Source organism: Pseudopipra pipra, chromosome 4 (assembly GCF_036250125.1).
Source record: "Pseudopipra pipra isolate bDixPip1 chromosome 4, bDixPip1.hap1, whole genome shotgun sequence".
Classification (NCBI taxonomy): Eukaryota; Metazoa; Chordata; class Aves; order Passeriformes; family Pipridae; genus Pseudopipra; species Pseudopipra pipra.
In genome coordinates this window covers 55,443,506-55,469,951 of record NC_087552.1, presented here as the reverse complement: position 1 = coordinate 55,469,951, position 26,446 = coordinate 55,443,506, and the positions used below count along the sequence as shown (strand labels likewise).

General features: G+C 41.8%; 1 protein-coding gene and 1 long non-coding RNA gene across 8 annotated transcripts in view; one reads left to right on the top strand and one right to left on the bottom strand.

Moving 5' to 3' along the window:
- Positions 1-4,396: 4,396 nt before the first annotated feature.
- Positions 4,397-16,527, bottom strand: LOC135413390 (uncharacterized). 3 transcript variants are annotated; one of them, XR_010430207.1, is made up of 4 exons: positions 14,264-16,527; positions 12,430-12,548; positions 5,328-10,901; positions 4,397-4,718 (listed from the first exon to the last, which is right to left on the bottom strand). It is a non-coding gene; the product is annotated as an uncharacterized LOC135413390 (long non-coding RNA). The 3 variants fall into 3 exon arrangements; XR_010430208.1 differs by having other exon boundaries at positions 4,397-10,901; positions 14,264-15,908; positions 16,237-16,527; XR_010430206.1 differs by lacking the exon at positions 4,397-4,718 and having other exon boundaries at positions 5,293-10,901.
- A 193-nt stretch (positions 16,528-16,720) lies between these two features.
- PCDH7 (protocadherin 7) overlaps positions 16,721-26,446 on the top strand; it is a 270,195-nt gene continuing 260,469 nt past the window's right edge. For 2 of the 5 annotated variants that reach the window (XM_064653066.1, XM_064653065.1), the window contains exon 1: positions 16,721-21,407. In XM_064653066.1, the coding sequence (XP_064509136.1) occupies positions 18,240-21,407 (3,168 nt within the window). In that variant the 5' untranslated portion in view covers positions 16,721-18,239. The remainder of the gene's footprint in view (positions 21,408-26,446) is intronic. The other 3 variants (XM_064653064.1, XM_064653063.1, XM_064653062.1) reach the window with 2 other exon arrangements.

The window sequence follows — 26,446 nt, the reverse complement described above, 5'->3', positions numbered from 1 at the left end:
GAAACTGTGTTGTCCTTTTTTCCCCTCATTTCCCTTTTTTTCACACTGCTGTACTTGATTATCTTCCTTCCTTCAGTTTGCTACTGCTGGCAGTGCCAGGCTGGGCATAGAGCCTAAGTTAACACATTCATTGGATTGTACTCTGTTCTGTGCCTCACCTGTAATGCCAGCACATTTCTCTAGTGAGAGACACACACTCATTGGGAAACACTGAACTAAAAGGCTAAAGTGCAACTGCTGTTTTACAGCACATAAACCAGTAGCTGATGCATTCTTCTGGAGCTTTCCCAACATAAATTATTGGATTCTTTCATGCAATGTTTTTATATTTGTTATCTTAGTTCAGTACTTGCACCTGAGTGAACACTGCATTTTAAGAGGCCCAGAGAACGCCTAACCTAAAAGGTTTTATAGGCCTTTTAAATGGAGGTTGAAGTCAGTCATCCTTGCAAAGGCCTAGTAGAGCTCCAAGAAATTTCTTTCAGACAGCCTGATAAAAAGATTAAAAGTAAAAGCTTTTGATTTTGAAATTCAAATACAAATCCTATAGTAAAATTTGACTATTGAATTTCCTTGAACTTTTTTTCTCCATGATGATTTTTCCTCCCGAATTTGCCTGATGGATCTTACTAAAATAGAAGCAACATTTTCTCAGACTGCCTATATGTGTCTAAGAACTACAGCAGTGAACAGCCCAAATTCAATTCATATCTCATGCTTTCCTTTATTGTGTGTGAGAGGCACAGTCTTGCAATGTTTTCCTTATTTCCTCTTCCACTACCTCCACAACACAGTAACCTTCACACTGAATGGGAATAGCTGGATACAGCTTCCTGCATGGCTTCTCAATTGCTGGCAATTTAGTTGGCCAGATGGGGTTTCTATGGAGAAATGTGAAGGTTAAATGTGCCCCTGCAGAGCTCTTGGCTCCTGCTGACTCAGCAAGTGAAGGACACAATCAAATAGTACAACTTCCACCTCTTTTCTCACCTTCTTTATAGCCCCTTCTATTTCTCTTCCTTCCACTCATCCAGGACTGTGTCTGAACTATTATTTCAGGTCTATTTCAGGTGACGTGCTTTTTTTCCCCAATTAGGATCTGCAGTAGCTTGCAATTAAGGGAGTCTTTACCAGTCTCACTCTAAGTTCCTACAGGGAAAATGTGAAGTCTCAGAGACTACAGAGAGGCACGAAGCTTTAGCAGACACATGGAACAGCAGCTGTGTGTAGATAATATGAAATGGTAGCACAGAGCTCTTCAGCCAGGAATGGAGGATAGTAGAGTGTCTGCATATTGTTTCTGTGTGAGTATCAGAGTGAGGCATCAGTTGGTTTCTGCTCTTACTGTTACTAGGAAAGCATTAAGAGCAGGAGCAGCAGCTGAGATACATTTTTTTTTTTCCGGAGAAGCCTTAAAATAGACTGAGTGCAGATATTGAGGGAAATAAGATTTAAGCCCCGTTATAAGTGGAAATGTCTTCAAATGGCATAATTTTGACAATATGCTGGGGCACCAGTCCATTTAAAAGTCATGGGAACATATTCATTAACCACATTAAAGTAAAGTCCCATAATACAAGCCTGCATTTACAACCGATTGACTTCAAAATGCCTTAAATTGACACATAGATATTTTTGTAAAGGAGAGACAGCTCTGGGAAACAAAACACTGAAGAAGGCCAGACAGTCAAACTGAAGACCTTACCAAGAACGGGTTACAAGTGAGATTTTGAGCACAATATACTTGAACCTCAAATATGAGAATCTGGCTTCCTGACAACCTTCTTTAAAATGGAAATCTGTCCTTTGTTTCAGAAAGGTATTTTCTAAATATTTCTATATTTCATTTTTTTTTCATAAATATATCTCAAGTCCAAAAAAAAAAAAGGAACAAGATGGGAATATTTTTGTCTCTCTCCAGTTTGTAACTAGATTTAATGAAGGATCACTAACAGAAATCTTACTGTTGTAATTATAAGGAAGAATAAAATATTGTTTTTTAAAATAGTGTTTCATGACTGCTTAGTCTTCACTCTGGCCCAGAGTCCATTTTTTTTGAATCCACAAGTCAGATGTGACAGCAGCCTTGAATGGTGGTTTTGATGAGAGTGCTTGTGTGGTGAGAGAGCACTATTACATGGGCTGTTCTCAGTTTCAGACCTTAAATTTCCAGCATGACTGAAGATCAGTAATGATGTTTGCATTCTTCTACAACCATTTAGTTGACATCTAATCCTTCTTACTTCTTAAAACGAAAACTATTTTCTAAAAAACTATTTCTGCTTTTAAATTAAAAATAGCAGGGGAAAACCTAAGAAGCAGCCTAGATTATTTACTCCAAGTCTTTCTACTGATGAATCTGAAAAAATTGACCACATTCTGTATATAGTTGATAAATAATTCTGATGTCCTATTGACAACTCTTGTGGTTTATGAAATTTTACATGTCAGTAGCTATTTGTCAAGTATTTTCTTGCTATTATCATATACACATATACCTATATATTTATTTATTTATATTATACTATTTTTTTAAAATATATACATACAAGCATATGTATATATGCTATCTAGGAATCTCTGAAAGAGGGTCTAGGGAAATCAGTTTGTCTGGTATGACTTTCTTCCATATCCCTCAAGTGGAAGTTGAGGGAAATGGAAGCTCACTTCCATTCTGAAGTTTACTGCCCTGTGTTGTCAAGGGGCTTTCTTCCTACCTGACATATACAGCATAGTGGACATGAGGCTTGCTGTGAGTTGAAGGGGTGGAAGTGTAAATAAGTTTTACTAGCAGAAAAAGAGGGACAGAAAACTTCCTTAATTCTGTAGCCTAATAGGCTACTTAATTGACAATATGACTTTAAATAAGTTTTCTGAACTGCTAATATGTTTTATGTTACACATTCCTGTGAAAAAAGCAGAAATATCCCTGGATGAAGGGAACTTAGGTCTTTTCTTTCACAGATAGGATCACAGAACAATATTTAGTTATTGTTATATCTATGTTGCCTCTCTGGACCCAACCCTTTCTAATTCCCGTCATAGAATACATTTCATATCTGAATCTTCTTTCTTTCAAGTCCTTCCACTAAATTACATTCCATCTGTGAAGCCCATAAAGCCTTAATCATGCCTTCTAACAAATGTTATCACACTTACATAGCAAAAGATGCCCAGAGAGAATCACAGAACATTTGGGAACTTCTACCATCTGTGCATCTTCAAGTTATGCTTATTCAAGGGTTCTTCCCCACACCCCAGTTCCTTCTTCTCCAAAGCACTGTATACCTAAGCATATTTCCTTTTGTAGAGACAGGGATCTTTACTGTCCTCTGTCTGCAGTGGAAATTATGATATGCCACATAATTATATTAAACAATATCCTTAGGGTCAAAAAATTAAATGTTCATTTCATAATTAGAAAATGATGAAATGAAGCTATAGGTGGGATCTACCTGGTGGTTCCAGACAGTTGTACCTGTGAAGTCTGACATAGTCTTTCATTAAAGACTTTCACATTTTTTTCCCCTCAAGGTCCCTACTTTCTTCATTGTACAGAACTGAACTTCCCTGAAACTAAATCAAGGCAGAAAACAGTGTTCCATAGTGTTAGAATGTTTTATTTTAAAGCTGGAAACTAACACTCACTTCCAGCATTGAGTTCCCCCATGATATTGTCACAGAATAAAATATTTTGACTGTGATTTCATCTATTTTTGAGTACTTACCTGAAATCATAAGACTGCTTTGCAGTGAGCATCTCCAGACACACGTTATGTCAGTGAGAGTTTTAGTTTGCACATGTAAAAGCCATGTAATTCTAAGCACTCCTCAAAAATGTAGATCTTAAACACTCAAATTAGATATCCTAAATCTGAGAATATTTTTGACCTGCATCTCTGTAGTACCTTCCCATTTTTAATACTGGACTCACGATAACCTATGGTATAATACAATTCTTCACAAATTAAATGAAGTTTTTAAATTTTTTAGATAATTCGGTGATATATATCATAAAAAATTCCATTTATAATTCTGTGTCCAGGATGCTGTTTGAACAGTGTGCAGTAAGTAATGCCCTGAGACTAATACTGAACATGAAAAAAATTTAAAATCAAATAAGTTTCTTATTAAATCCAATCTTACACATTTATTCTGCATAACTGTCATGGGCGAGTGGAAGGCTTAGACAAAATTACTAAATAGCAAAGCCTTGCCAATGAGTCTTGAGGTGCAGAAAGCACCTTTCTTCCTAAACCCCTTCTCAGAGAAGTGTTGAGGTGCAGCTGAATCCTATCTTAGCCTCGGACTATGTTAATGGTTTAAATTTAAAGGAATTATAGAGGTATGATTAAATCACCTTGTCCTGCAGGTTTTAATGATGCCAAAACAGATATACTTATATAAATGAATTGTTTATTACGACAAATTAACAAACAGGTGAACAGACGAAAGATCTTAATCAGAATTATTTACTACACAGTGTAAAAGCTAAAAAATCTACTAGTAGAATATTATACAACAAAGAAATTATAACAAAGAAATTATATTAAAGCAATTGTATTGCAGTTAGCAAAAGAAACAATAATTAGAGATTGATGCAACTCAGCATACGAGACAGCAGGTAGATCTCTCTCTCTCAACCCCTGGGGAGTAACCATGACGTCTCCCTGCTTCAGGAGAGAAGATCCACACTTCAAGGAAGCATGTGGAAGAACCTGCCATATGGAAATTGGACTGGGCTTTTAGAGTTATGAAGTGATGGACTGGTAGTCAGAGATTTACAAGCCCACAGGTTAGCTTATCTGTCAAGTCCTGCTTCAAAAGCAGGGTGTGTATTCAAAGTTTGGTGGACCAGGATGGTTTTAGCATGATTTAACACCAAGACAACACTCTGGCACCAGCAGTTGATAACTTGATTGGATTTTAGATCTTATCAGGGTGGGCCTATCCTGCCACAATAATTAAATAAAAATATTTATTAATGTATTAAAAATTATTTATGTACTTTAATTTCTTCAATTGAATTTTATTTATTTTTATTTGATTTCAAATTGAAATTCAGTGGAGAAAGAATACATGAACATGCAATTAGATTGCAATCACTGAATTAAGGGTCTGCTGACAGTATTATTCTGATATTTTCTAGCTTCTAAGTGTTATATTGTGTATAGTTTTCATATTTGGCAATATAAACAGTGTTCTCAACATTAGTTTGGAGGGGTTTATATTAATTTTTTTTGCTAGATCATTTCCCAGCTAAAACCCAAACAAACAAAGTGAAACACAACAGAAGTTTAATCATATGCTGTATTAGTAATACTTACATGGCTGGTCATCAGGACCGTATCCTTTTGATCTTCTGAATAAGCCGTTGTGATTTGAACAACAGTTAAATATATAAAATGTCATGACCATTTAGAAAGAGCATGAATGGGATAATTTTATAGTAAATCTCACACTTATTTTTTTACTTCATTGATATCTAGAACGCTCAATAACCCTTCTTTATCCTCTTCTCTCTCTTCAGATCTAACTTCCATCCCTCTGTGTTCAAACATGGCAGCATCCTGCTCCGCACTGTTATGTCCCAAAAGAGAGGTCACATAATGCTGGACTATTGTACTTTCTGGGCAAAAACCTGAAATTATCAAAAAGTATTAGTTAGCAACATGTTGGGCTACACATAATGTGAATAAAATATCTGGGGAATTTATTCTCTAAAAATGTAAAGTCCTTACCACATTTATTTAAATGCAGTATTTTAATGTGTTGCTATTTGAACGAACTTGGGTGGATGGATTTCAATCATAAGACAAAAACTCCCAAAAGTTAGCCTCTTAAAAGCTCAAGTTCAGAATGGAATGTATAAAAGTGCTGAAAATATTTAAATAAGGTTGTCTATAAATTTCATCATGAGTATCACTATCACATATCACTGAATCAGTCTGACTTTTTTCAAAAATTTAAATATAGCTTCAGACTTGGAAAGAAGTTATATGCTAAAGTTCAGTAAACTAATAAGCAATCAAAAAAAGGGATATATTATTTGAAGTGTCATGAAGTCATAATAGGTATCATTCTTACTTATAACTTTCAGAGGAGTAATAATACCAAGTTAAGTCAATAACTTCTTCCAAGAATGACACATAAGATGAAACTAAAAAAGTTTTCTTCTCATTACTTTGTGTTCATGAACTTTTTGGAACTGAGGTAAATTAAATATATCCTCTTTCAGTTACACTATAAATCATGTAGTCTCCCATGAGGAAAAAAAAATAGAATTTTAGTACAAAAATGCCAAAATGTTTTTAAAAGAAAAACAAAAGTTAATAAATAAAAACCTAATAACTTGGTTAAGAAGTAGCTTCACCCAGCTGTGCTGATGCATAGTTTTAAAATTAAAATTGGAATGCCATCATCTTTCTAAAATCTGTTCTCATTTCTCCCTTATAAAATTTTCATTGTATTTTTTCACAAAATTAAAAATCTTCACCTATTCTATTTCCAGTCTTCTTGTTCTAATCTATCTCTCTAAACTTCTCTAAAGTATTTGATAGAAGAATCTTCATGGAATGATTTATTCTAGTATATGGATTTTTTTTTTGCTCATCAAGGACTTTATATATTTATATATATATGTATATACACTATCTGTATATTCAGCTTGATACGATCTGGCAACTGGTAGTGTCTCTCATAATTTGAATTGACCTTTGACATTCAGGATAACTCTGTTCTTGTGAAAACCCATGCACGTTTTCAGTTTCTTCCAATTGTTTTCTACCTGTGCATTATTCAAGTCTTTGAAAGTTCTAAGTTTCTTTTGGTCAGATATATCTTCTTTTGTTCTGCAATTATCTACTTATCTTCACTTTCATTCCCCTTCTTTTCATATAAAGCATTCAGATATGTAAGTTATGAATTTGCAGATAATAATGTAGATGACATGTAGCCAATACGTAGATAAGACAGACACACAGACTTGCAGTGGTAAATAGTGCAGAATATGTAAATAGTGTATCCCCTTGTACTCTTTAATGAAGTGTCAAATGTAAACCTTCAGGTCTTATCCAAAAATTGCTAAGAAAGCAATGGCTTCACTTTTGCAGAATGTGCTATAAAGAAGCAAAAACAATCAGTAAAATTCTAATTATTTACCTGGAAATACCCAAATAAATTATATGTTGTTTCAGGTTTCAACAAGGATTGCAATACTGAAATGAGGAAAATGATCAACAAAAGCAAAGTTACAGAAGAAGAACACATCTTAAATGAAATTAATTCAAACACTAGAAAATATTCAAAGCAAAAGTCTACACAACTTTCACTGCAGGATCTTGAAGAAATTTATATGTATATCTAAAGAATCTAGAACAAGGATTTTTAGTAAGTATGTCAGGATGATCATTTATGGAAAATAGCAAATGGCCTGCCTACATTTGAAAAGGGAAGCAGAAGAGAGGAAATAAATAGATGTTTCGATATGCCTTTTAGATGATTTCAGCATGTAAAGCTTCTAAATTAATTTTGAAGCGAAGAATGAGTAATAGCACAGAAACACAGAATCATTTAGATTGGAAAAGACCTCTGATATCATAAAGTCCAACCTCTGACTGATCGCCACCTTGTCAACCAGACCATGGCACTAAATGTCACATCCGGTTGTTTCTTGAACACCTCCAGGGATGGTGACTCCACTACCTTTCTGGGCAGTCCATTCCAATTTTTAACAACCCTTTCTGTGAAGAAATTCCTTCTGATGTTCAACCTGAACCTCCCCTGGTGCAACTTGAGTCTATGTGCTCTTGTCCTGTCACTTACCTGGAAGAAGAGACTGACCCCCACCTTGCTACAACCTCCTTTCATGTAGTTGTAGAGAGTAATAAGGTCACCTCTGAGCCTCCTTTTCTCCAGGCTAAACAACCTCAGCTTCCTCAGCTGCTCCTCATGTGACTTACTCTCTAGACCCTTCACCAGCTTCACTGCCCTTCTCTGGACTCACTCCAGCACCTCAATGCTTTCTTGTACTGAGGAGCCCAGAACTGGACACAGGATTCAATATGCAGCCTCACCAGTGCAAGTACAGGAGAACTATTCTTCACACAAATACAGAAGTACAGAGTACACAAAAGTACAAAGCAAACTTAATAAAATCTATACAAATATTTCCAAGAGTAGATAATACCTTTTATCAACATCTTTCTTTAATAATTTATCTTCTAAGCAGGGCAAAAGAAGATCTCACCTATCTGGATTTCAAAACAGTTTTTGACACTATCTGATATGAAAAGAATTATTTAAGACTGAGAAAATAAAGAATTGACTAACCAGGAGAGGACAACAGACTGTGTTAAGTGTTTGCAATGTCAGATGGAAGCTGCTAAGGGGTTCTTCATGGGCTGCCTTGCCATATATCTTTTTGATATTTAAATTAAAGCCTAGATCACAAAACCTTGGAGCATGCTGCTGAAATTTGTTGGTAAAGCAAATCTGAGAATCATGAAATGATAAAAATATACAGGAGGAATCAGATGACCTTGATGACTTCTATAATAGAAATGAGATTAAACTTAATCGTACAAAAGAGCAGTGTAACTAGATTTTCAGCTATAAACTGTGAGTTTGTCAGCTGGAAATAACAAAGAAAAAAACCCGATGCAGCCAATCTACTAGAGAAGGACTATCAGCCAACAAAACATGATGTAAGTATGAAAAATGCTAATATGGACTATTAAAAAAGGTATTTCTGGGTTAAAGAAAGGGATGTTTAACACTATCACATGAGGTAGAACAATTCCTGTCCTCCATATTAAGCAAAGATTCACTGAAAAAGTAATTAAAAATAGAATAGAGGTGAAAGGGAAGTTTGTCAGCATGATGTCAGGAATGCAGAATTTAACTCATGAAAAGAAATTGAAAAATCTTGTCTTATTCTGCAAAAAAAAACCCTAAGATGAGAGAAATGCCCTTAGTAAATATATGTATGGGTAAAAGAGCCTGCAGATGTTTATAATGGATTGAACTTTGAGAAGAAGAATAAGAAAATAAGAATTTTACAGATGTATAAACAGATATATTTGAGAGATATGCTTTTTATGCAATATGAGTGCTTACAGTAGTGGAGGATAGGACTCAGCACTGAAGAATGCCAGCTTATTCTGAGTCATAAACATGATCTCTGAGGTCAGGCAAAATAACATTTACACCCAGTGGTTTAATGGAATTTATTTTGATTCAAATACACATCATTTTCTTCTTCACTCATCTGCTTAAGATCTACATGAATGCTTAAACATCATTCACTCACTAGGTGCCTAATGCAAAGCTTATTTAGTCAAAGTGCTTCCGTTGACTTCTGTATGCTTTGGATTAGGTTCTATATCGTAACCCATCAACCAGCTGCTCCAGGCTTGCAGTTTTATCACAATATTAGACTGCTTTTCTCTTTTCCCCATGATCTTAAGAGGGAAAGAAAGAGGTATACTTTGTTTTGCCCTGTCTGTTCTTTAATGTGCTTAGATTGCAGTTATTTCCTGCTGAGCCCTGGATGAGGTTTAGTTTGTTGAAGAGCAACTTTTTAATCATCTCACAGAATGAATGAACTGGAAGATATGTCAGGCTTCTATCAGAAGATGAAAAATGTGGAAACTTATCAGTACCTCTCTTCCTCTAGATATATTGTAGGTCATAAACCCCCTTCTGTACTGTACTTATTACTCTTATAAAGGAAGCTAAAAATGTAATTATGGAAGGATGATCACGAAGAAACTTTGCAAAACAGCTAAAGTAGACATAAAACTATGGCTGTCTGTGCATGGCAAAAAGTGCAAGTGAGGCAGCAGGTGAACAAATGATTTCAAAACCAGGCTATGTAATCTTCCCCACAGGAAGGGTGGCTACAAATCCTTTACTCTTATTTTGGAGAATTAAGGTAGCAGTGCAAAACATTTCAGAAGCAAAGCTGATCAGAGTACCAGCTGATCAGTACCAGCATATAGATCAGTGTTTTACAGCCTAAAATATATTTGGCTACTCCTATTGGTGATTAAAGGATCCTGTTTTAGGGTGATATAACCGGGGTCTTCTCCAGCCTCTAATTCTCATTTTGGCTAAATGCCAGAGCTCTTTACTAGACCTGTGCAGTACAGGAATGGATATATATGTTTATGTTTTAATCTAGTTCAGAGAAATGTGCAAGAGACTCCATCTCTTCACACTTTCTTTTGCTCACCAACAGTAGATGGTAGCAGGTGAATAGCCCTTACTTTTTTTTCAGTGAATAGTCATGCCCTTGATAAAGTCAAACAATGGTTAAGGAAAAACACCGTCTGCTTCTGCACTGTACAGCTAAATAAGGCTTATAGCAATACAGTCTCTAAGGATTCTAATGTTTCACTTTTCATATGAAAAGAAATGGCAAGTTTTAACATTATAAAATACCTAGTAAAGCACTTTTAATCATTGCAGAACAAAGCCAAATAGCCTGTCCAATAAGCAACCAACAGCTTGGTCCCATTCTAAATGATTTTGCCACCATATTTATTTCCCTAATTTAGAATAACTGTGTATTTATATGACTCTTATTTCAGCCAGAGAGCAGTAATTGTTTTTGATAAAGTAGACAGAAACATTAAAGGTCCCAAATAAGCAAATATTTTTATGTGTACATTTATAAATTTCATTTTAGGTATAGTCAATAACATATATTGGCATTAACTTACACAAAGGCATAGAGCATCACAGAATTCAATTATCCATAACAGTGTTTGAATTATGATATCAAAGGTTCTTATTCAGAACTCTGCAGAGTTGCCATCTTGCTTGCATATTTTCTCTTCTGCTCAACAGGCAGCTGATACAGTAGAGTCATGAAGACATGCCATATCTTTTATGCTCTCCTGAATTATATTAAAAATAAATTAAAGTTGCACAGGATGAACTAGGAATATTGGACAAAAGATTTTATGAACTGGTGATTTTAATTTAAAAATGAAGAAAACTTTAATTCACAGAAAAAATATTTGTGGCATCCTAAAATAAATAAATAAAAAATGTAAAGCACAGAACTGAAAAATTATGTTAGGTTGAGAAGTCTTCAAGAGTGTGTAGAGGCAAAATGGTTTTACAAAGTCTGTGTACTCAGTTCAGTATATAAAGGATATCTGACAGAAATAAGTGGGAGCTTGAGCTTGAAAATACTGTATTTCAATATATCTGTAACAGTTTAGTATATTTTACTGCTATCCATCAAATTTCATGACACAAGACATTTCTTTGTATATATAGTTCTCTGCAACACAAACTTGTTTTAAACTCTCTTCAGAATGAGCTTCTTTGACTTTCCACCAGTCCACCAAATAAAGCAGAAATGATTGCCACATATTCAAAGACAAATCATGAGGTGAATCCAGAATATATATTAAAAAAGTACAGAAGTGCAAAACTGTGATCTGACTGACATAATCTGGAAATAGACATTTGTTAGTGGCTTGCCTAGGTGACTGAGCAGGTCATTGCACTTCCTTTTATCTCATAGGGATAATTTACAAGGCACTTTAAGACCTTCAGTGGGCTCACTACTGATATCCCCCTTGGAAACACTATATAAAAAAAACCCATCCTACATTATTTCCCAAAGTAACCGGTGTTCTCTGCTAGTGAATCCATATGCATATCAACTGTACCCATTTAATATTTTCAGTGACAATGAACACATTTTTCTTTCTTTGTCGGTGCTACCTGGTTCTCATACATTTCATTTAAATTAAATCCAGCTTTAATTATCTCCCCTGAACATCTCATTTTATCTCTTTATGTAAAATACATACTAATTATTCATAATTTCTCTATATTTTTATAGGAATTCATGCAAACTCACTCTAATTTTTTCTATCGTTTCCTTTGCATTTAGAGAAACTGAACAATATTTTATTTAAAAATAAATCTATAAAATAATGGGGCTGGGTACAGCAATCGTTTGTACCCCTGCAAATCCAGGAAAGTCGGTAGTTGCATATGAAGCATAAATCTAGCAAAAATCTGCCTCCCCTCATAAAAATTCATATGCTTTTTTTTAAGACCTTTCATTAATTTTTCCTTCTGATTTTAAGCATATTCTGTCTGTCACTTCTGCATGATTTTGAATAGTTAGATTTATTTGTCAACATCTGGGGAAAAAAAACAGTCTGTAAAAGACCTTTCATAACAAATTCTATAGAATAATATCAGGAACAAATGAAAGAAAGAGAAAACCTCGAAGTTATTAATTGTGATTTGTAAGAAATATATATACACTGCAAAAATCTTAGTAAACAGAATCACTACCCCTTTGGCTAAATATTAATTAACATAATTCTTTATAAATGTGAGAAATCAGAAATGCTGATGGAATCATGTCTATGCAAGAATCTTTCATTTTGAACAGACCTCAGATACGACTTTAAGAATGAGCAATTATAATCATGTGAGATTTAGCCAGTGTTATCCAACACAGATTAATTCTGCTCTGTCAGTAACTTCTATGGTGTATTATCTAGCTTGAAATTCTGAAAGAGAGTAAAAGAGAGAGGATTTAAACAAAGTAACTGGTTTCATGCTTAGCTAGCATTCAGTTAAATAAGCACAGATGTGGGTTTTATCTGCTTAAAAGTGAATCTGTAGTTTCCTTATTTAAACTCTTAAGTTTTAACGTCCATCAGAAAGGCTGTTGCTGCAATGAATAATTTAATCACTGCTGCCTATTACATGCTACTACACAGCAAGCATATTTGCAAAGCTGTGAAAGACACTGGTCAAGTGTCAGTGCTCCCTGTAACTCAGCCGACCTCCCAGTATATTCACTGCGAGGAACTACGGCAGCTCTGAGGCGGACAGAGGGCGGTTGTGGTAGGGAAGGGAGTGAAGAGGTCGCAACAGAATTGTACCAGATCAGCAAGACACTTTAGAGAGATGAGAGGTCACCGCGGGTTCCGTGCTGCTGTGGTGTCATTTCAGCTGTTTGTCCCTTGGTGGAGTTCTTGAGTTAGTTTCTCCTTTCCGTCATGTGGCTTTAACTGCTGCATGTGGGGGTTCTGCCCTTGTTTTTACCCTGCTTTTGAATTTGCTGTCATGTTTACTGTATTTAACCTTTTCCACGTATTATTATGAATACGTTACTTTCAAGACAACCCGATTTTTTTTTCCTTCTGGAACTTCTTTTTCGTTTGTGTGCGTGCAAATAGTAATAAGTAATGTGCATTTGTTAACGTATAGAGTGGTATGGATATGCAACCAGTCTGTCTGTTTTTAACCAGGGATCCCAGAAATAATTTTCCAGTGAGAGCCACCGACATTCCTAAACTGTGAAAACGAAATTATCGTGGGCTGAAAACGCCAAGTGTGGACGCGAGTTCGGCTGCCGACGACAGAAGGCGGGCTCAGCCAAGACATGCAGATAAACCAGCCGGTAATTACATCTGCATATTTTAGCGATGACCCCTGTCTTTCCAATCAACAACTACAACAACGACAACAAAGCCCCGCTGCAGAGTATCGCGAGCTTGGGGGGATGTAAAGAGCCAGGGAAGCTCCCAGGCTGCTTTAGGATTTCCCCACGTACAGTCGGCTGCGATTGTCAGCAAGACGGATTCCTTCCCACACGCAAGATGCCACTTCGGTGGCCTTATCAGATGTTCCCTTTAAGGACACAAGCTCCTATTTCCCCTCTGTATATCACCAGCATCTCGGGCTATTTTATTTATTACAGACGATTACATTTGTGATCCCTCTTCCCACTTGATCTCACCCGATCAGGAGGACAAATGCCGTGTCGCGTCTGAGCGCGTGTGGGCGTCTGTGTGCATCGGGAAGGGGGGCAGCCAGGAAGAGGGGGGGAGTCACACTGCGCAACAGATTTGCCCGAAAGGGACAAACCTCCTCCTCCTGAAACAGCTGGGTTTGTTCCTACAGACACCCGGGAAGCTGTGGGCGCACGGGCCGCGGGACCGGGAGTCTGCGGTGCCGGGGAGGCGGAGAGCGGAGGCGGGGGTGATTTCGCTCTCTCCTCGCACGAACGAGCGGGCTGCGGGGGGGGTGCGGGGTACACAGAGCCAGCACAGCCCCGTCCTCCCCCCGGCAGCCGGGGCACGTGGACCGGGAGCAGCGCGGCCATCCACCATGCAGCGCACGTCGGGCCCATTTCCCACGCCGGCCGCCTGCCCTGGGGGAGGAGGGGAGGAGGCGAGGGAGGAAGGGGGAATGATAGAAAAGGGGGGGCCGTTACCTCTGCTCCGAAAGAGGAACCAATCCACTGTGAAGGACGCAGCACTCCCGAGCAGGAAAGACATTGCACATTCAGAGAGAGATTGCATGTGAAGACACTACAAAAAAGAAAGAAAGGGAGGGAGGGCTGGGGGTGCAGAGCGCGTGTGAATGGCATAGTGTGTGTAAGAGAGGCCAGCGAGGGTAGGAAGGGAAGGGGGAGCGATTGCACATGGCAAGAGAAAGAAATCACTCATTCGCTTGACAGAGGCTCTCGCAGAACAGGCCGTAGTAAAAGTAGACATGGGAGACAACGGGGAAGGAGACGCAAGCAAGAGGCGAGCGTCCATGCCGTGCAACAGCCCAGAATCCGATTAAAGTTTATGGCGGGGAGGTTAAAAACGCTCTCATCCCGCCCCTCCCCTGACGAATACATTAAGTTTCCTGGCTGTGTTTAAAAACACAAAGGGAAGGGAACAGCGGGAGCTGCGGCTCGCAATTGTATTGCCAGTGCAGGGAGCCAATGTAATGCAGTATGCTGGTATTTCTACGTACTGGCATGCCTGGATCTTACTCTGAAAGCAAAATTTCCTCCTCTCGGAGCTCCAGAACAGCGAGGGGGAATTTTGATAAATTCAAGTTGCTTGGCAAATATAATAGGGATTTGGTATTAATCCTACTTAACCCGCTGCGAAGACGCTGCGTTCCCGAGCCCCCCTCCTCCGTCCGGGACTGCGGCGGTGAGCACTGAGCCTGCGCCGAGCTGGGCTTTCTCGCTGATGCTGCAGATAGAAAGCCGACTGTCTCCAGCATCGGCGGGGGAGGGTTTTCTTGTTCTGGCAGGGTAGGGATAGCGGCCGGGGCCGGTGCCAGGGCCGGAGGAGACGCCGGAGGAGTAGCTCTGCAGCCCTCCGGAGAAGGGAGCAGTCCCTCCCTCCCTCCCTATCGCCGACTCCATGCTGCGCGGCTCTGCCCCTCTGTACCTCCGGACTCCCCAAGGAAAGAGGTGGCAACCTTCCCTGCCTCTTACAGTCACTCACTGCCCCAAATGACAAAGACACGCTGTTACCGTGGCTTTGAACCACCTCAACATATACGGCCGCTTTTCGCTCAAATATGTCATCGCGATGAAAGAAAAGCATTTCACTACATTCGTCTGCATGCATTTTTATTCAAAACAGCCACCCATAAAGAGGAATGTACACACGCACACATAGAACCCGCAACAACTTGTTTTCCCACATGTGTTCACAGAGGGAGAAAGAGCAGCTGGATTCTTGCTTCCCCCTCGCTGCGCGCACGCACGGACACACGCACACGGACACACACACACAGGCACACACGCATACACACCCCTGCACACATAGACAGACACCCCCGCACACGCCGGTTCTTCCCACTGGGTGCTCTATGTTCACCTGCTCCCGGAGTCTCCCTTTTCCCTCCGGGATCCGAGCGGAGAGGACACGTACAGGATCCAGGCATCATCAAGCGCAGGGGGGCACACAAAAGCCATAGGCGATTAAATGGCACAAAGTCAAAAGGAGACGCGAACTAGGGATGGCAGAATAAGCAAAGTTGAGCAGAGAGCTTTAATATTAAAGTTTATTTCCCACTTACCCAGGTAGGTGACGCTACATTTTAGCTATCATCGAAGCAGCAAGTCTCTGTTCGGAAATAAATCTGTTACTTCTTACATGTGTTTATTCTACTAACCCTCTCGCCCCCATCCTGATCATCTTCTCCGAGGGATTTTTTTTTTTCTTCTCCTAGGAAACCCACAAACATGCTGAAAAGACACATTCAAATCATGGTAATAGGAAGAACACAATTACAAAAACCGAGAGGCTCAAACAGCACTAGGAAACAGGACGAAAGTCTAAGGCAGCCCCCCTCGCTCCCTGGAGTTTTATGCAGTTACAGTGACTGCAGCTATTTCACAAAAGCACCGACACGACAGGGGAAGGTGGGAATCTGCGAAACGACTTTCCTTACCAGCGTGATTCCGCAAAATGCAGAATAGAAGAAAAGAAAGGCGAATAAACATTTGCTTTAAAAATCGTTGCTCGATTCACAGGCTACAGCGGAGGTGGGGAGGGAAAGGGTAGGAGAAAATCACTAGAGAGGTTTGAGAAGGCAACAGAAGCAATACTCGGGCGTGAAATGAGGTTCGGTTTTGAGGACTGAACTGGTGTTTTGAGATGAGCAGCTATCCCACTTGCAGCACTAGCAGCAGCAGAGACACAGGGTAAGACTGAGCTTTCTGGAGTGCAGCGCTTGACTCGTCCTCCCTCCTCCTCCTCCCTCCCTTTCTCCCTCCCTCTCTCACTCTCGCTCTCTCTCTCTGCTCTCCCTCTTTCTCTCTCTCCCTCTCTCTTTCTGTGTGTATGTAGCGCAGGCGGCTCTGCTGCTGCAGCGTCAGGGAAGAGCTACCGAGAGAGGCTTCAGCAGCTCCCACCACTTTGGGCAAACTTGCCGGTTTACCGCTTCTTCTTTTTTTTTTTTTTTTTCTTTTTTTTTTTTTTTCTTCCGAGTGGGAAGCTTCTCAATTGCCGTTCAACATTTTAAAGCACAAGCCGCTCAGCCGTGAAAGCGCCTGATCCACACTTCTCTGAAAGACACAGGAGGGAATACACAATTGCAGATTTCACCCACTGTGGCGGTGCAGATCACAGGAAACAACTGATTGATATAATTTTATTTGCAAATAGAACTCTGTTTTTTCTTTTTTTTTTTAATCGCGTCGCGGCTCTTTTCCCCTCCCCTTTGCCATTCCGCTTATATGGATGTAATTCAGAATCTGTGTTAATTCACGTGGGGGATCCAGTTACATCTTGTTCCGCTCCGGGTATATTTACGAGCGACCAATAATCGCCTTTGGACACATAGTTTTGTTGCTAACCTTTGAACTGAAAGGATCAAGTTCAGATCTGGTTACCTGCATTGGGACGGGAAGGAAGAGGAGAGAGAGAGAGACTGCAATCTCATTTGTGAATCGCTCTCAGTGCTGCAGATCCAGATTGCTATAACACATGCAGTGCAAATGCAGGTAAGGCACACACACAAACTGCGGATGCAAAAACAAACTTGGGACTATTGTGTGTCTATGTTCTTATCTCCAGCCTTGCAAATTCTGGGCAAACGGCTTCTGCAGTTTCTGTATCGTTGCTTTGTGACTAATGACCTTGCGCAGAGTTGTTAAAAAAAATCCGCTCCGGAGAAAGAGCTGAACATTTTAGGCGATCTCTGAAGATGGATTTGGGTGCTTTTCTGCCAACCAAAGGGGATATTCTGTGGACTGCTCTGTAATACTCGGGGTTCTTCTCCTATCAGCTGTGCAGCTACCGACATTATTGGGATTTTTATTTTTTTCTTTACTTTTTTTTTTCCTAAGAACTCCCCATTGCTAAGAGGATTTGGAGTTTTCCCGACACAAGCCCTTTGAATAAAGCGAATCACATTTTTTTTTCCCCTGTGTGTGCAGAGAGGGGGAAGAATAAAGCTAATGCCTTGGTCGTAAACGGCTGAGAGAGAGAGAGAGAGGGGGAGAGGGAGACAGAAAAGAGAGAGAGAGTGTGAATTGTAGTTAACTCTAGTGTCGAAGAAGACGACCTGGGGGGCTTCGAATCGTACAGTGCTGCTTCTGCTTTTATTGCAAACCTTGCAAAGTGATTACAGTAAAATCAGAGAGGAGGAGGAGAAGGGGGAGGAGAAGGAAAATCCCATCCTATCTACCGAGATGAATCTTTAAAAAGCAAAATACACTGTCCCGTGAACTGTAAGTATATCGCAACTGGAAGGCAGGGAGGGCAGCAGAGGAGCCAGCAGCAGGGTTTTGACCACCAATTGCACCAGCCATGAGACAATAAGTTTCCAGGAATAAAAGGATTTTATAATTGATCACCTGGACGCTCAGCCGCTCTGTTGGCTTATCAGGGGAGTTTATTGGGGGGGCAGGTGGGACTGAGAGGAGGGCGGGGGGTTTCAGTGCAGGGAAGATGAGGAAGATGCGGACCCTCCTTGGCTTTGTACATTGCTGCTGCTGCTTCTTGCTCCTCCTGCCTCTGCCGCTCTGGGTCAGCCTGGCAGCGGCTAAACAGCTCCTGAAGTACCGGCTGGCCGAGGAGGGACCCGCTGACATTCGCATCGGCAACGTGGCTTCCGACCTGGGTATCGTGACGGGCTCCGGAGAGGTGACATTCAGCCTGGAGTCGGGCTCCGACTATCTCAAGATCGATAACATAACCGGGGAGCTGAGCACCACAGAGCGGCGCATCGACCGCGAAAAGCTGCCGCAGTGCCAGATGATCTTCGACGAGAACGAGTGCTTCCTAGACTTCGAGGTGTCGGTCATCGGCCCGTCGCAGAGCTGGGTGGACCTCTTCGAGGGCCGGGTCATCATCCTGGACATAAACGACAACACCCCAACCTTCCCTTCCCCCGTCCTCACGCTCACCGTGGAGGAGAACCGGCCCGTGGGGACCCTCTACCTGCTTCCCACTGCCACCGACAGGGACTTTGGCCGCAACGGCATCGAGCGCTACGAGCTTCTGCAGGAGCCCGGCGGGGACAGCGGCCGCCGCGCCGGCGGGGGAATCTCGGCCGCGGCGGTCCCCGAGAGCGCCCCCTACCCCGGCGGCAGCAAGCGGCGGCAGGAGGCGGAGGCGGCGGCCCGCAGCAGCGTCTTCGAGCTGCAGGTGGCTGACACCCTGGACGGGGAGAAGCAGCCACAGCTGATCGTCAAGGGGGCGCTGGACCGGGAGCAGCGGGACTCCTACGAGCTCAGCCTCCGCGTGCGGGATGGCGGCGACCCGGCACGGTCCTCGCAGGCGATCCTGAGGGTGCTGATCACCGACGTGAACGACAACAGCCCCCGCTTCGAGAAGAGCGTCTATGAGGCGGATCTGGCGGAGAACAGCAGCCCCGGGACCCCGATCCTGCAGCTGCGAGCCACCGACCTGGACGTGGGGGTGAATGGACAGATCGAATATGTCTTTGGGGCGGCCACAGAGTCTGTCAGGCGTCTACTGCGGCTGGACGAGAACTCGGGCTGGCTCAGTGTCTTGCACCGCATCGACCGGGAGGAAGTGAATCAGCTTCGCTTCACTGTCATGGCCCGAGACCGGGGCCAGCCCCCCAAGACAGACAAGGCCACGGTCGTGCTGAATATCCGGGATGAGAATGACAATGTGCCCACCATCGACATCCGGAAAATTGGGCGCATTCCGCTCCGGGACGGGGTGGCTAGTGTGGCTGAGGACGTGCTGGTGGACACCCCCATCGCCCTGGTGCAGGTGTCAGACCGGGACCAAGGTGAAAATGGTGTGGTGACCTGCACTGTGGTAGGTGATGTGCCCTTCCAGCTCAAGCCGGCCAGCGAGGGTGAAGGGGAGCCACAGAACAAGCGCAAGTATTTCCTCCACACCTCAGCCCCTCTGGATTATGAAGCTGTCCGTGACTACAACGTGGTGATTGTAGCTGTGGACTCCGGCAGCCCCAGCTTGTCCAGTAACAATTCCCTGCTGGTGCGGGTTGGAGACACTAATGACAACCCTCCTGTGTTCAGCCAGGCCGTGTTGGAGGTCTCCTTCCCGGAAAACAACTTGCCAGGTGAGAGGGTTGCCACAGTGGTTGCCACGGATGCAGACAGCGGCAAGAATGCTGAGATCACCTACTCACTGGAGGCCTCACCCCTATCCTCAGAGGCACCAGGCAGCATCTTCAGCATCGACCCTGACTCTGGGGATGTGTCAGTGCAGGCGGTCTTGGACCGTGAGCAACGTGACACCTACGAGTTCCAGGTGACAGCCCGGGACAAAGGGGTGCCATCACTACAAGGCTCCACCACAGTGGTGGTGCGGGTGGCAGACCGCAATGACAATGAGCCGCGCTTCATGCAGGATGTGTTCACCTTCTATGTGAAGGAAAACCTGCAGCCCAACAGCCCTGTAGGCATGGTGACTGTAATGGACTTTGATAAGGGCCGCAATGCTGAGCTCAGCCTCTCCATCCAGCCTGGTGACCACGACCAGGCAGCTGGCATCTTCTCCATCGAGAATGACACTGGAACCATTTTCTCCACTGTCTCTTTTGACCGCGAACAGCAGACTAGCTACACCTTTAAGGTAAAGGCAGTGGATGGAGGTGAGCCACCACGCTCTGCCACCGCCACCGTGTCCCTCTTTGTGATGGATGAGAATGACAATGCACCCACAGTCACCTTCCCCAGCAACAGCTCCTACACTGTGCTGCCACCCTCCAGCAACATGCGCACTGTGGTGGCCACAGTGGTTGCCACCGACGCTGACACTGGTCTCAATGCTGACCTCAACTACAGCATTGTTGGGGGTAACCCCTTCAAACTCTTTGAGATTGACCCGGCCAGTGGTGTGGTGTCACTGGTGGGCAAGCTGGCCCCCAAGCACTACGGCCTGCACCGCCTGGTTGTGCAGGTGAATGACAGTGGGCAGCCTTCCCAGTCCACAACTGCCCTACTCCACGTCTTTGTCAATGAGAGCCTGTCCAATGCTACCGTGGTGGAGAGCCAGGTGGCCCGCAGCCTTCACACTCCCTTGGCCCAGGACATCGCCGGTGACCCCAGCTATGAGCTGAGCAAGCAGAGGCTTAGCATAGTCATTGGCGTGGTGGCTGGCATCATGACTGTCATCCTCCTCATCCTGGTGGTGGTTATGGCCCGCTACTGCCGCTCCAAAGGCAAGCACGGCTACGAGGCTGGCAAGAAGGACCATGAGGATTTCTTCACCCCACAGCAGCACGACAAGGCCAAGAAGCCCAAGAAGGACAAGAAAGGCAAGAAGGGCAAGCAGCCCCTCTACAGCAGCATCGTCACTGTTGAGGCTTCCAAGCCCAACGGGCAGCGCTACGACAGCGTCAACGAGAAGCTCTCAGACAGCCCTGGTATGGGCCGATACCGCTCCGTCAATGGCGGCCCGGGCAGCCCCGACCTGGCCAGGCACTACAAGTCGAGCTCGCCGCTGCCCACCGTCCAGCTGCACCCGCAGTCTCCCACCGCCGGCAAAAAGCACCAGGCCGTACAGGACCTGCCCCCGGCCAACACCTTCGTGGGCGCCGGCGACAACATCTCCATCGGCTCGGACCACTGCTCCGAGTACAGCTGCCAGGCCAGCAGCAAGTACAGCAAGCAGGTAAGAGCTCTGCGCCCTGCGCACCCCCCGCGGGGCCCCGACACGCACACGCACACACAGAGCGGGTGAGGGAGCGGGGACTGATGCCGCACCCCCCGCCTCCCACACTGGCACAGGCACACACCACCGTCAGGTTCAATGACCCGTTCAGTCTGGTATCCCCGCCCCCTCCCCCTAGGCAGGCAGGTGCGCAACACACAGCACGCAGGAAGGACAGCCAGCTATCTTTATTGTTTTTTATTATTAGTAGTGGTATTATTATTTTTACCATTCTCTCCGCTTTTCAGACCCGGCAGCCAAACAGCCTGTCCATGTAGCCGCACCAAGGGGGGCAGGTTGCCCCGCCGTAGGTGCAGCGGCAGCCGGGCGCGGGGGCAGGGCACGGGCCGGGGACTTGGCCGCCAGCCGCCGACAGCGAGCTGTAAGGCAACTCGAGATGCCTTTATTAGCTGCTCGCCCGGAGGCCAAACCAGGCGGTTTGAGGGGGGTGGGGAATCAGGACTCCCCCACACCGGGCGGAGCCGCCACCCCCCGCCCGCCCCCCGCCCCGCCTTCAGCAGCCGGTCCTTTCGCTTCCCCCGCCGAGATGCTTTTACAGCCTCAGAGACGTGTCGGCTCCGGCTGAGGTGGAAAGTTTCGCCTCAGCAGCCAGGTGTTTCAGGGAAAGGGGGTTGCTGCCTGCCTGACGCTTCCTAAAGCTGTGAGGGAGAGTGGATTTGCAGCCGACGCGCTGAAGCGTTAATGGCTGTAATTACCAGGTCTTTCATTAGGACCAAAATCCTTAAATAATCCACACAGCCTATCTGCGATCTAATTTACACCACTCAGACTGCACTCAGTTCAGTAGTTGCTCTGAATACACATAAGCGTTAGTGAGTTTAGAATCGCAACTCCAGTATGTTTTCATTGCTTTGGTTTTCTTTTCTTTACTTTTTTTTTTTTTTTTTTTTTTTTTTTAATGCCCCTCTTGCCTATCATATGAAATTTCATTCAACCTGAGAGGCCCTCGTTTGCCAGCCCAGCTCCCGCATAGCTCTGTTTGTAGGGTGTGACTGCCGTGAGACCTCTCGGAGGTGCCTTCAGGGGTGCCAAAAGTGACTGGCTCTGGTCTCGGCTGCGTTGGCGGGGATTGATTCAGTGAAGCTCCGATAGCCTAAAACTGGTGACAGTAGTGACTGATTTACAGTTCTTACAATAAAATAGAGATAGCACAGAGGGGAATCAAGCTCCTAAGTGAAAGCATCTGTTTATTTTATAAGACACATATGTAGCCCGAACAGAGGTTGCTTTTCTTTAGAGGAGTACTTTTCGGGTGATAGTGAAATGAGATAACTTCACACAGTGATTTCCATCACATCCTTATATATAAGATAATATTCTGAACATTTCCTCAGCTACAATGCAGCAAGAATCTAGGAGCAAATGAATGCTGATTCGTGTAAGTACACAGCCAAGACTGGAACAGGGAAATTCTGACTCGTTTGACAAAAATGCTTTCTGTTCACTTTATTAACATGCAAATATGGTACACGATGACTTTTTTTTAATACTTTGAAATGTCTGCTAGTTTAGTACAATTGAAGTTTTATCACGTGTCGCCAGTATTTGCATTCTGCTCAGAAACATTTAAAATATTGTTATTGTAAAATAACATAATTGTATGAGTCCCTCCAGTCTTTCAGGTCACCAAAAAAAATGTGATTGATGTACTATCTGACAGCACTTTTGTGTATGTGCTTTTACAACTGATATAGACTTACAGACCACTTGACACAGTAGTTTCTGGGTGATACATTTCATTAACTCTCTCCTAGAGAGTACATCACAATTTCAGTTTTGAGAATAGTCTGTATAAAGTATAAAGTACTAAGAAAGTTACCTTCCATCTCCTAAGTCTTATTAAGCACATAGTAGATTATGCCATTTTAGCCAACGCTGGAATAAAAGGAGCAATGGAATATATGCTAATCAGATACTGCTTATTTCTTGCTGCTGCAATTTATCTAAACATATGGATTATAATCTGTTAAAGTGTAATTTCTTTTTAGTGTAAAAGAATGACTTGTATTCTAAGTGTAGGAATGGTAAAGGAATATACCTTACAAATTGCTGTTTTGCTTGATAAAAAAACTTATTTAAGATTTTATTACAGAAATGTTTTGAATTACTTAACATTTTCCAAAAATATGTTTTCATATAAAACATATTAGAAAACTTCTTTGTAGAAGAAAATGGCTTTATTACACTTTTATTTGCAACAATCAAACTAAAAGAAGTACACCCTGAGTTGCTCCATTACTTATGTAGTTGGTTACAAAAACAATTTCTCAGTGTCGATGGTTTTCTTGTACTAAGTATTTAGTCTGTTATGAAGGTTTGTTTTCCCAAGTAATTTATAGCCAGTATTCTAATGTCTTATCTGTTTATTTTTAAACAAGTAGAAATTATTTGCACAGATGCACATAGGTTGGAAATTGTGCAAGAAAACAATAAAGGTAGTGCTAAATAATGGGCTTTATGGGAGAGACTATCAGTGGTAACCTTTGTTACCACTGTCCTATGGGTACTTGCCAACTTGTTGCTGAGTGACATTTGTATAGTTTTGTTCATGCTTTTGTATTGTAATAGGGACATTAAGACTTGCATAAACAATATATACCCTTTTCACATCTCAAACATTGACAGTTCAGTATTTCTTAATTTAGCAGGCAAAATACATGAGGATTTTTAACACCCAAACCACATGGAGCTCTTGTTCAGCACATTGTTCAGAGAGAAATGTGAAGCAGATGCAAATAAATGTGGTGTATATCAGGTTCTGACGTGGTGTATATCAGGTTCTGACGTGGTGTATATCAGATTGTTTCATAGTTCTCTTGTACATGTGAAACAGAACCAGTGGCATATTGACATCATGGTAGGGAGACTACTTGAAATCTCTGAGACTGTCTTTATTTACTCACTGTCAGTTCCCTTTGTTCGAAGGAGACATTAGAAGGTGTATAAAATTTTAGAACAAATAAGTGAACTGAGCAGAATGTACCTGCTCGAAGTTATTGGAGATGAGAGCAATACTAATTTCCCATTAGTGTAATTAGAATTGGTAATTGATACTTTTGTATACCTACAGTAGAGCAGTTGGGAAAAAAGTCTCTACTTACATGACCGACTGGTGCACCCCAGCGAATGCAAGTTGTTTTCGTTCTGATTATTTGATACTTCCTTTTTAAGTTGACAAATTGAATTCTTATGTGAGTTCCCAAATATATCTTGTTTGATACAGTATTGTATAAGAGAACTCCAGTGGCGAAAACTGCAAACAATTTGTAACTCTCCTTCTTCTTGACCTCATGTGTTATATGAAGTTAAAAACTAAATTCTGTATTCAGTAGGCTTCTGACATTTCACTGTCACTTTTTTTTAAGAGAACTTTCACAAATGTAACTCCTATTCTTGTCTTATTTAACGTAGTATTACTCTGAAATACTCTTTTAGCCTCTCACTTATCGATTCTCTCCTTTTCAGTAAGGCATTAACATATCTACTTAATGCCAAACAAATTTTAAATAACTTAGTATTCCACAGGTCTTAATTACTTGCCAAAAGTTAAAGCTGTACGCTGCCTGTGAGGAGCCTGGTTACTACTAACTTCCAGCAAAGACAGCCAAAGATAAGGAAAGCTCAGGGCCTTAGGGGAGTCACTTAGCAGCTTGGAGAGTTACATACTTAATCATAATTCTCATAATGCATTTTAATTGTAAATAATTGTTTATTTTGTCCTTTAGTTACAGATATATCTTTATAATATATGCTTTCCCCTCTCCACTTTGTCTTACAGTGCAAAATAGTGGCATCTAATCAGGTTTATTTCACTGAAACTTTTAATCACGAATCAGCGTGTTAACAACCACTGTTCGAACAACAGGCATTTTAAGTACTGTTTATATGTTTATAATTTTTTGCCATCACATTATCTTGGTTTCTTTTTTACTTGCTCTACTAAACAGTGATTATTGACTCCTTAAAGCACTGCAGTTATGGTGCTGGCATTTTTTTCTTTGTTATTTTTTTTAAGAGGTGCTGGTCCCTGTCAGTAGAATTAGCAGAATCAGTACAGGAATTTCTGAGCAACATTATTTCTTTGCTTGGAGTATTGGCTTCTTAGCCAATTCTGTAATTCTTTATGAAAAATCCCAATGCCTTTTCTCATTGGAAATGTACTGTTTAGTGAAGAAAAAAATATTTATCATACCAGACTGGGCTGACACACTAATCAGAATTAGATGCATTTGCTGTAAAGTCTTATTTCCATGAAAGTGAAATGTGTAGAAATTAATTTCTGAAAAAAAATTATTTGCATACTAGCCAGTTAATTTATTTTGTAATATTTCAAACATTAATTAGTCTGTTGCAATATAGAAGCATTTTGACTAGTTGGTTATCATGTGTGTGAATTGTATCTATAAACTAAATGGGTCAATTTCCTCATAAACATGCACATAGACCCAGCAGCCTTGACAGGACCCAAAATTCATCCATTAAGGGGGCAATCAGTTTAACCATGCTGGAAAGCATCATCTTTCTTCTTGCTTATGTACAGACACACACGTACACAGAGATGCTTATCTTTATAATCACAGAGCAACTCTAAAGAATGAAGTTTTTCACAACTTTTAGATAAGCAAATATCCTCCAGTATAATAATAATAATAACAATTCATAAGTGCAATGTAAAAAAAATGGGAACATTGTTATTAAGTATAAACATTTACATTGGTGAATTCTTTCATACATTTGACTTTACTCTTTAGTGAAAAGTATACAGAAGTATTTTCAATTTTCTGTTCTAATTTTGCATGATATTAAATATTTTGCAATTAGTTTTTAAAAGTGACCCACATTTGACCTTCAGTAACAAATTATGATGAAAGAGGGGCTAATTAAACATGAAATGGATGGATCGTTGATGCTTTAATTATCTTTATTTAACACAAAGTGTTCCACTGATAAGTGCAGCTTTTATTTTTTTCCTTTCCAGT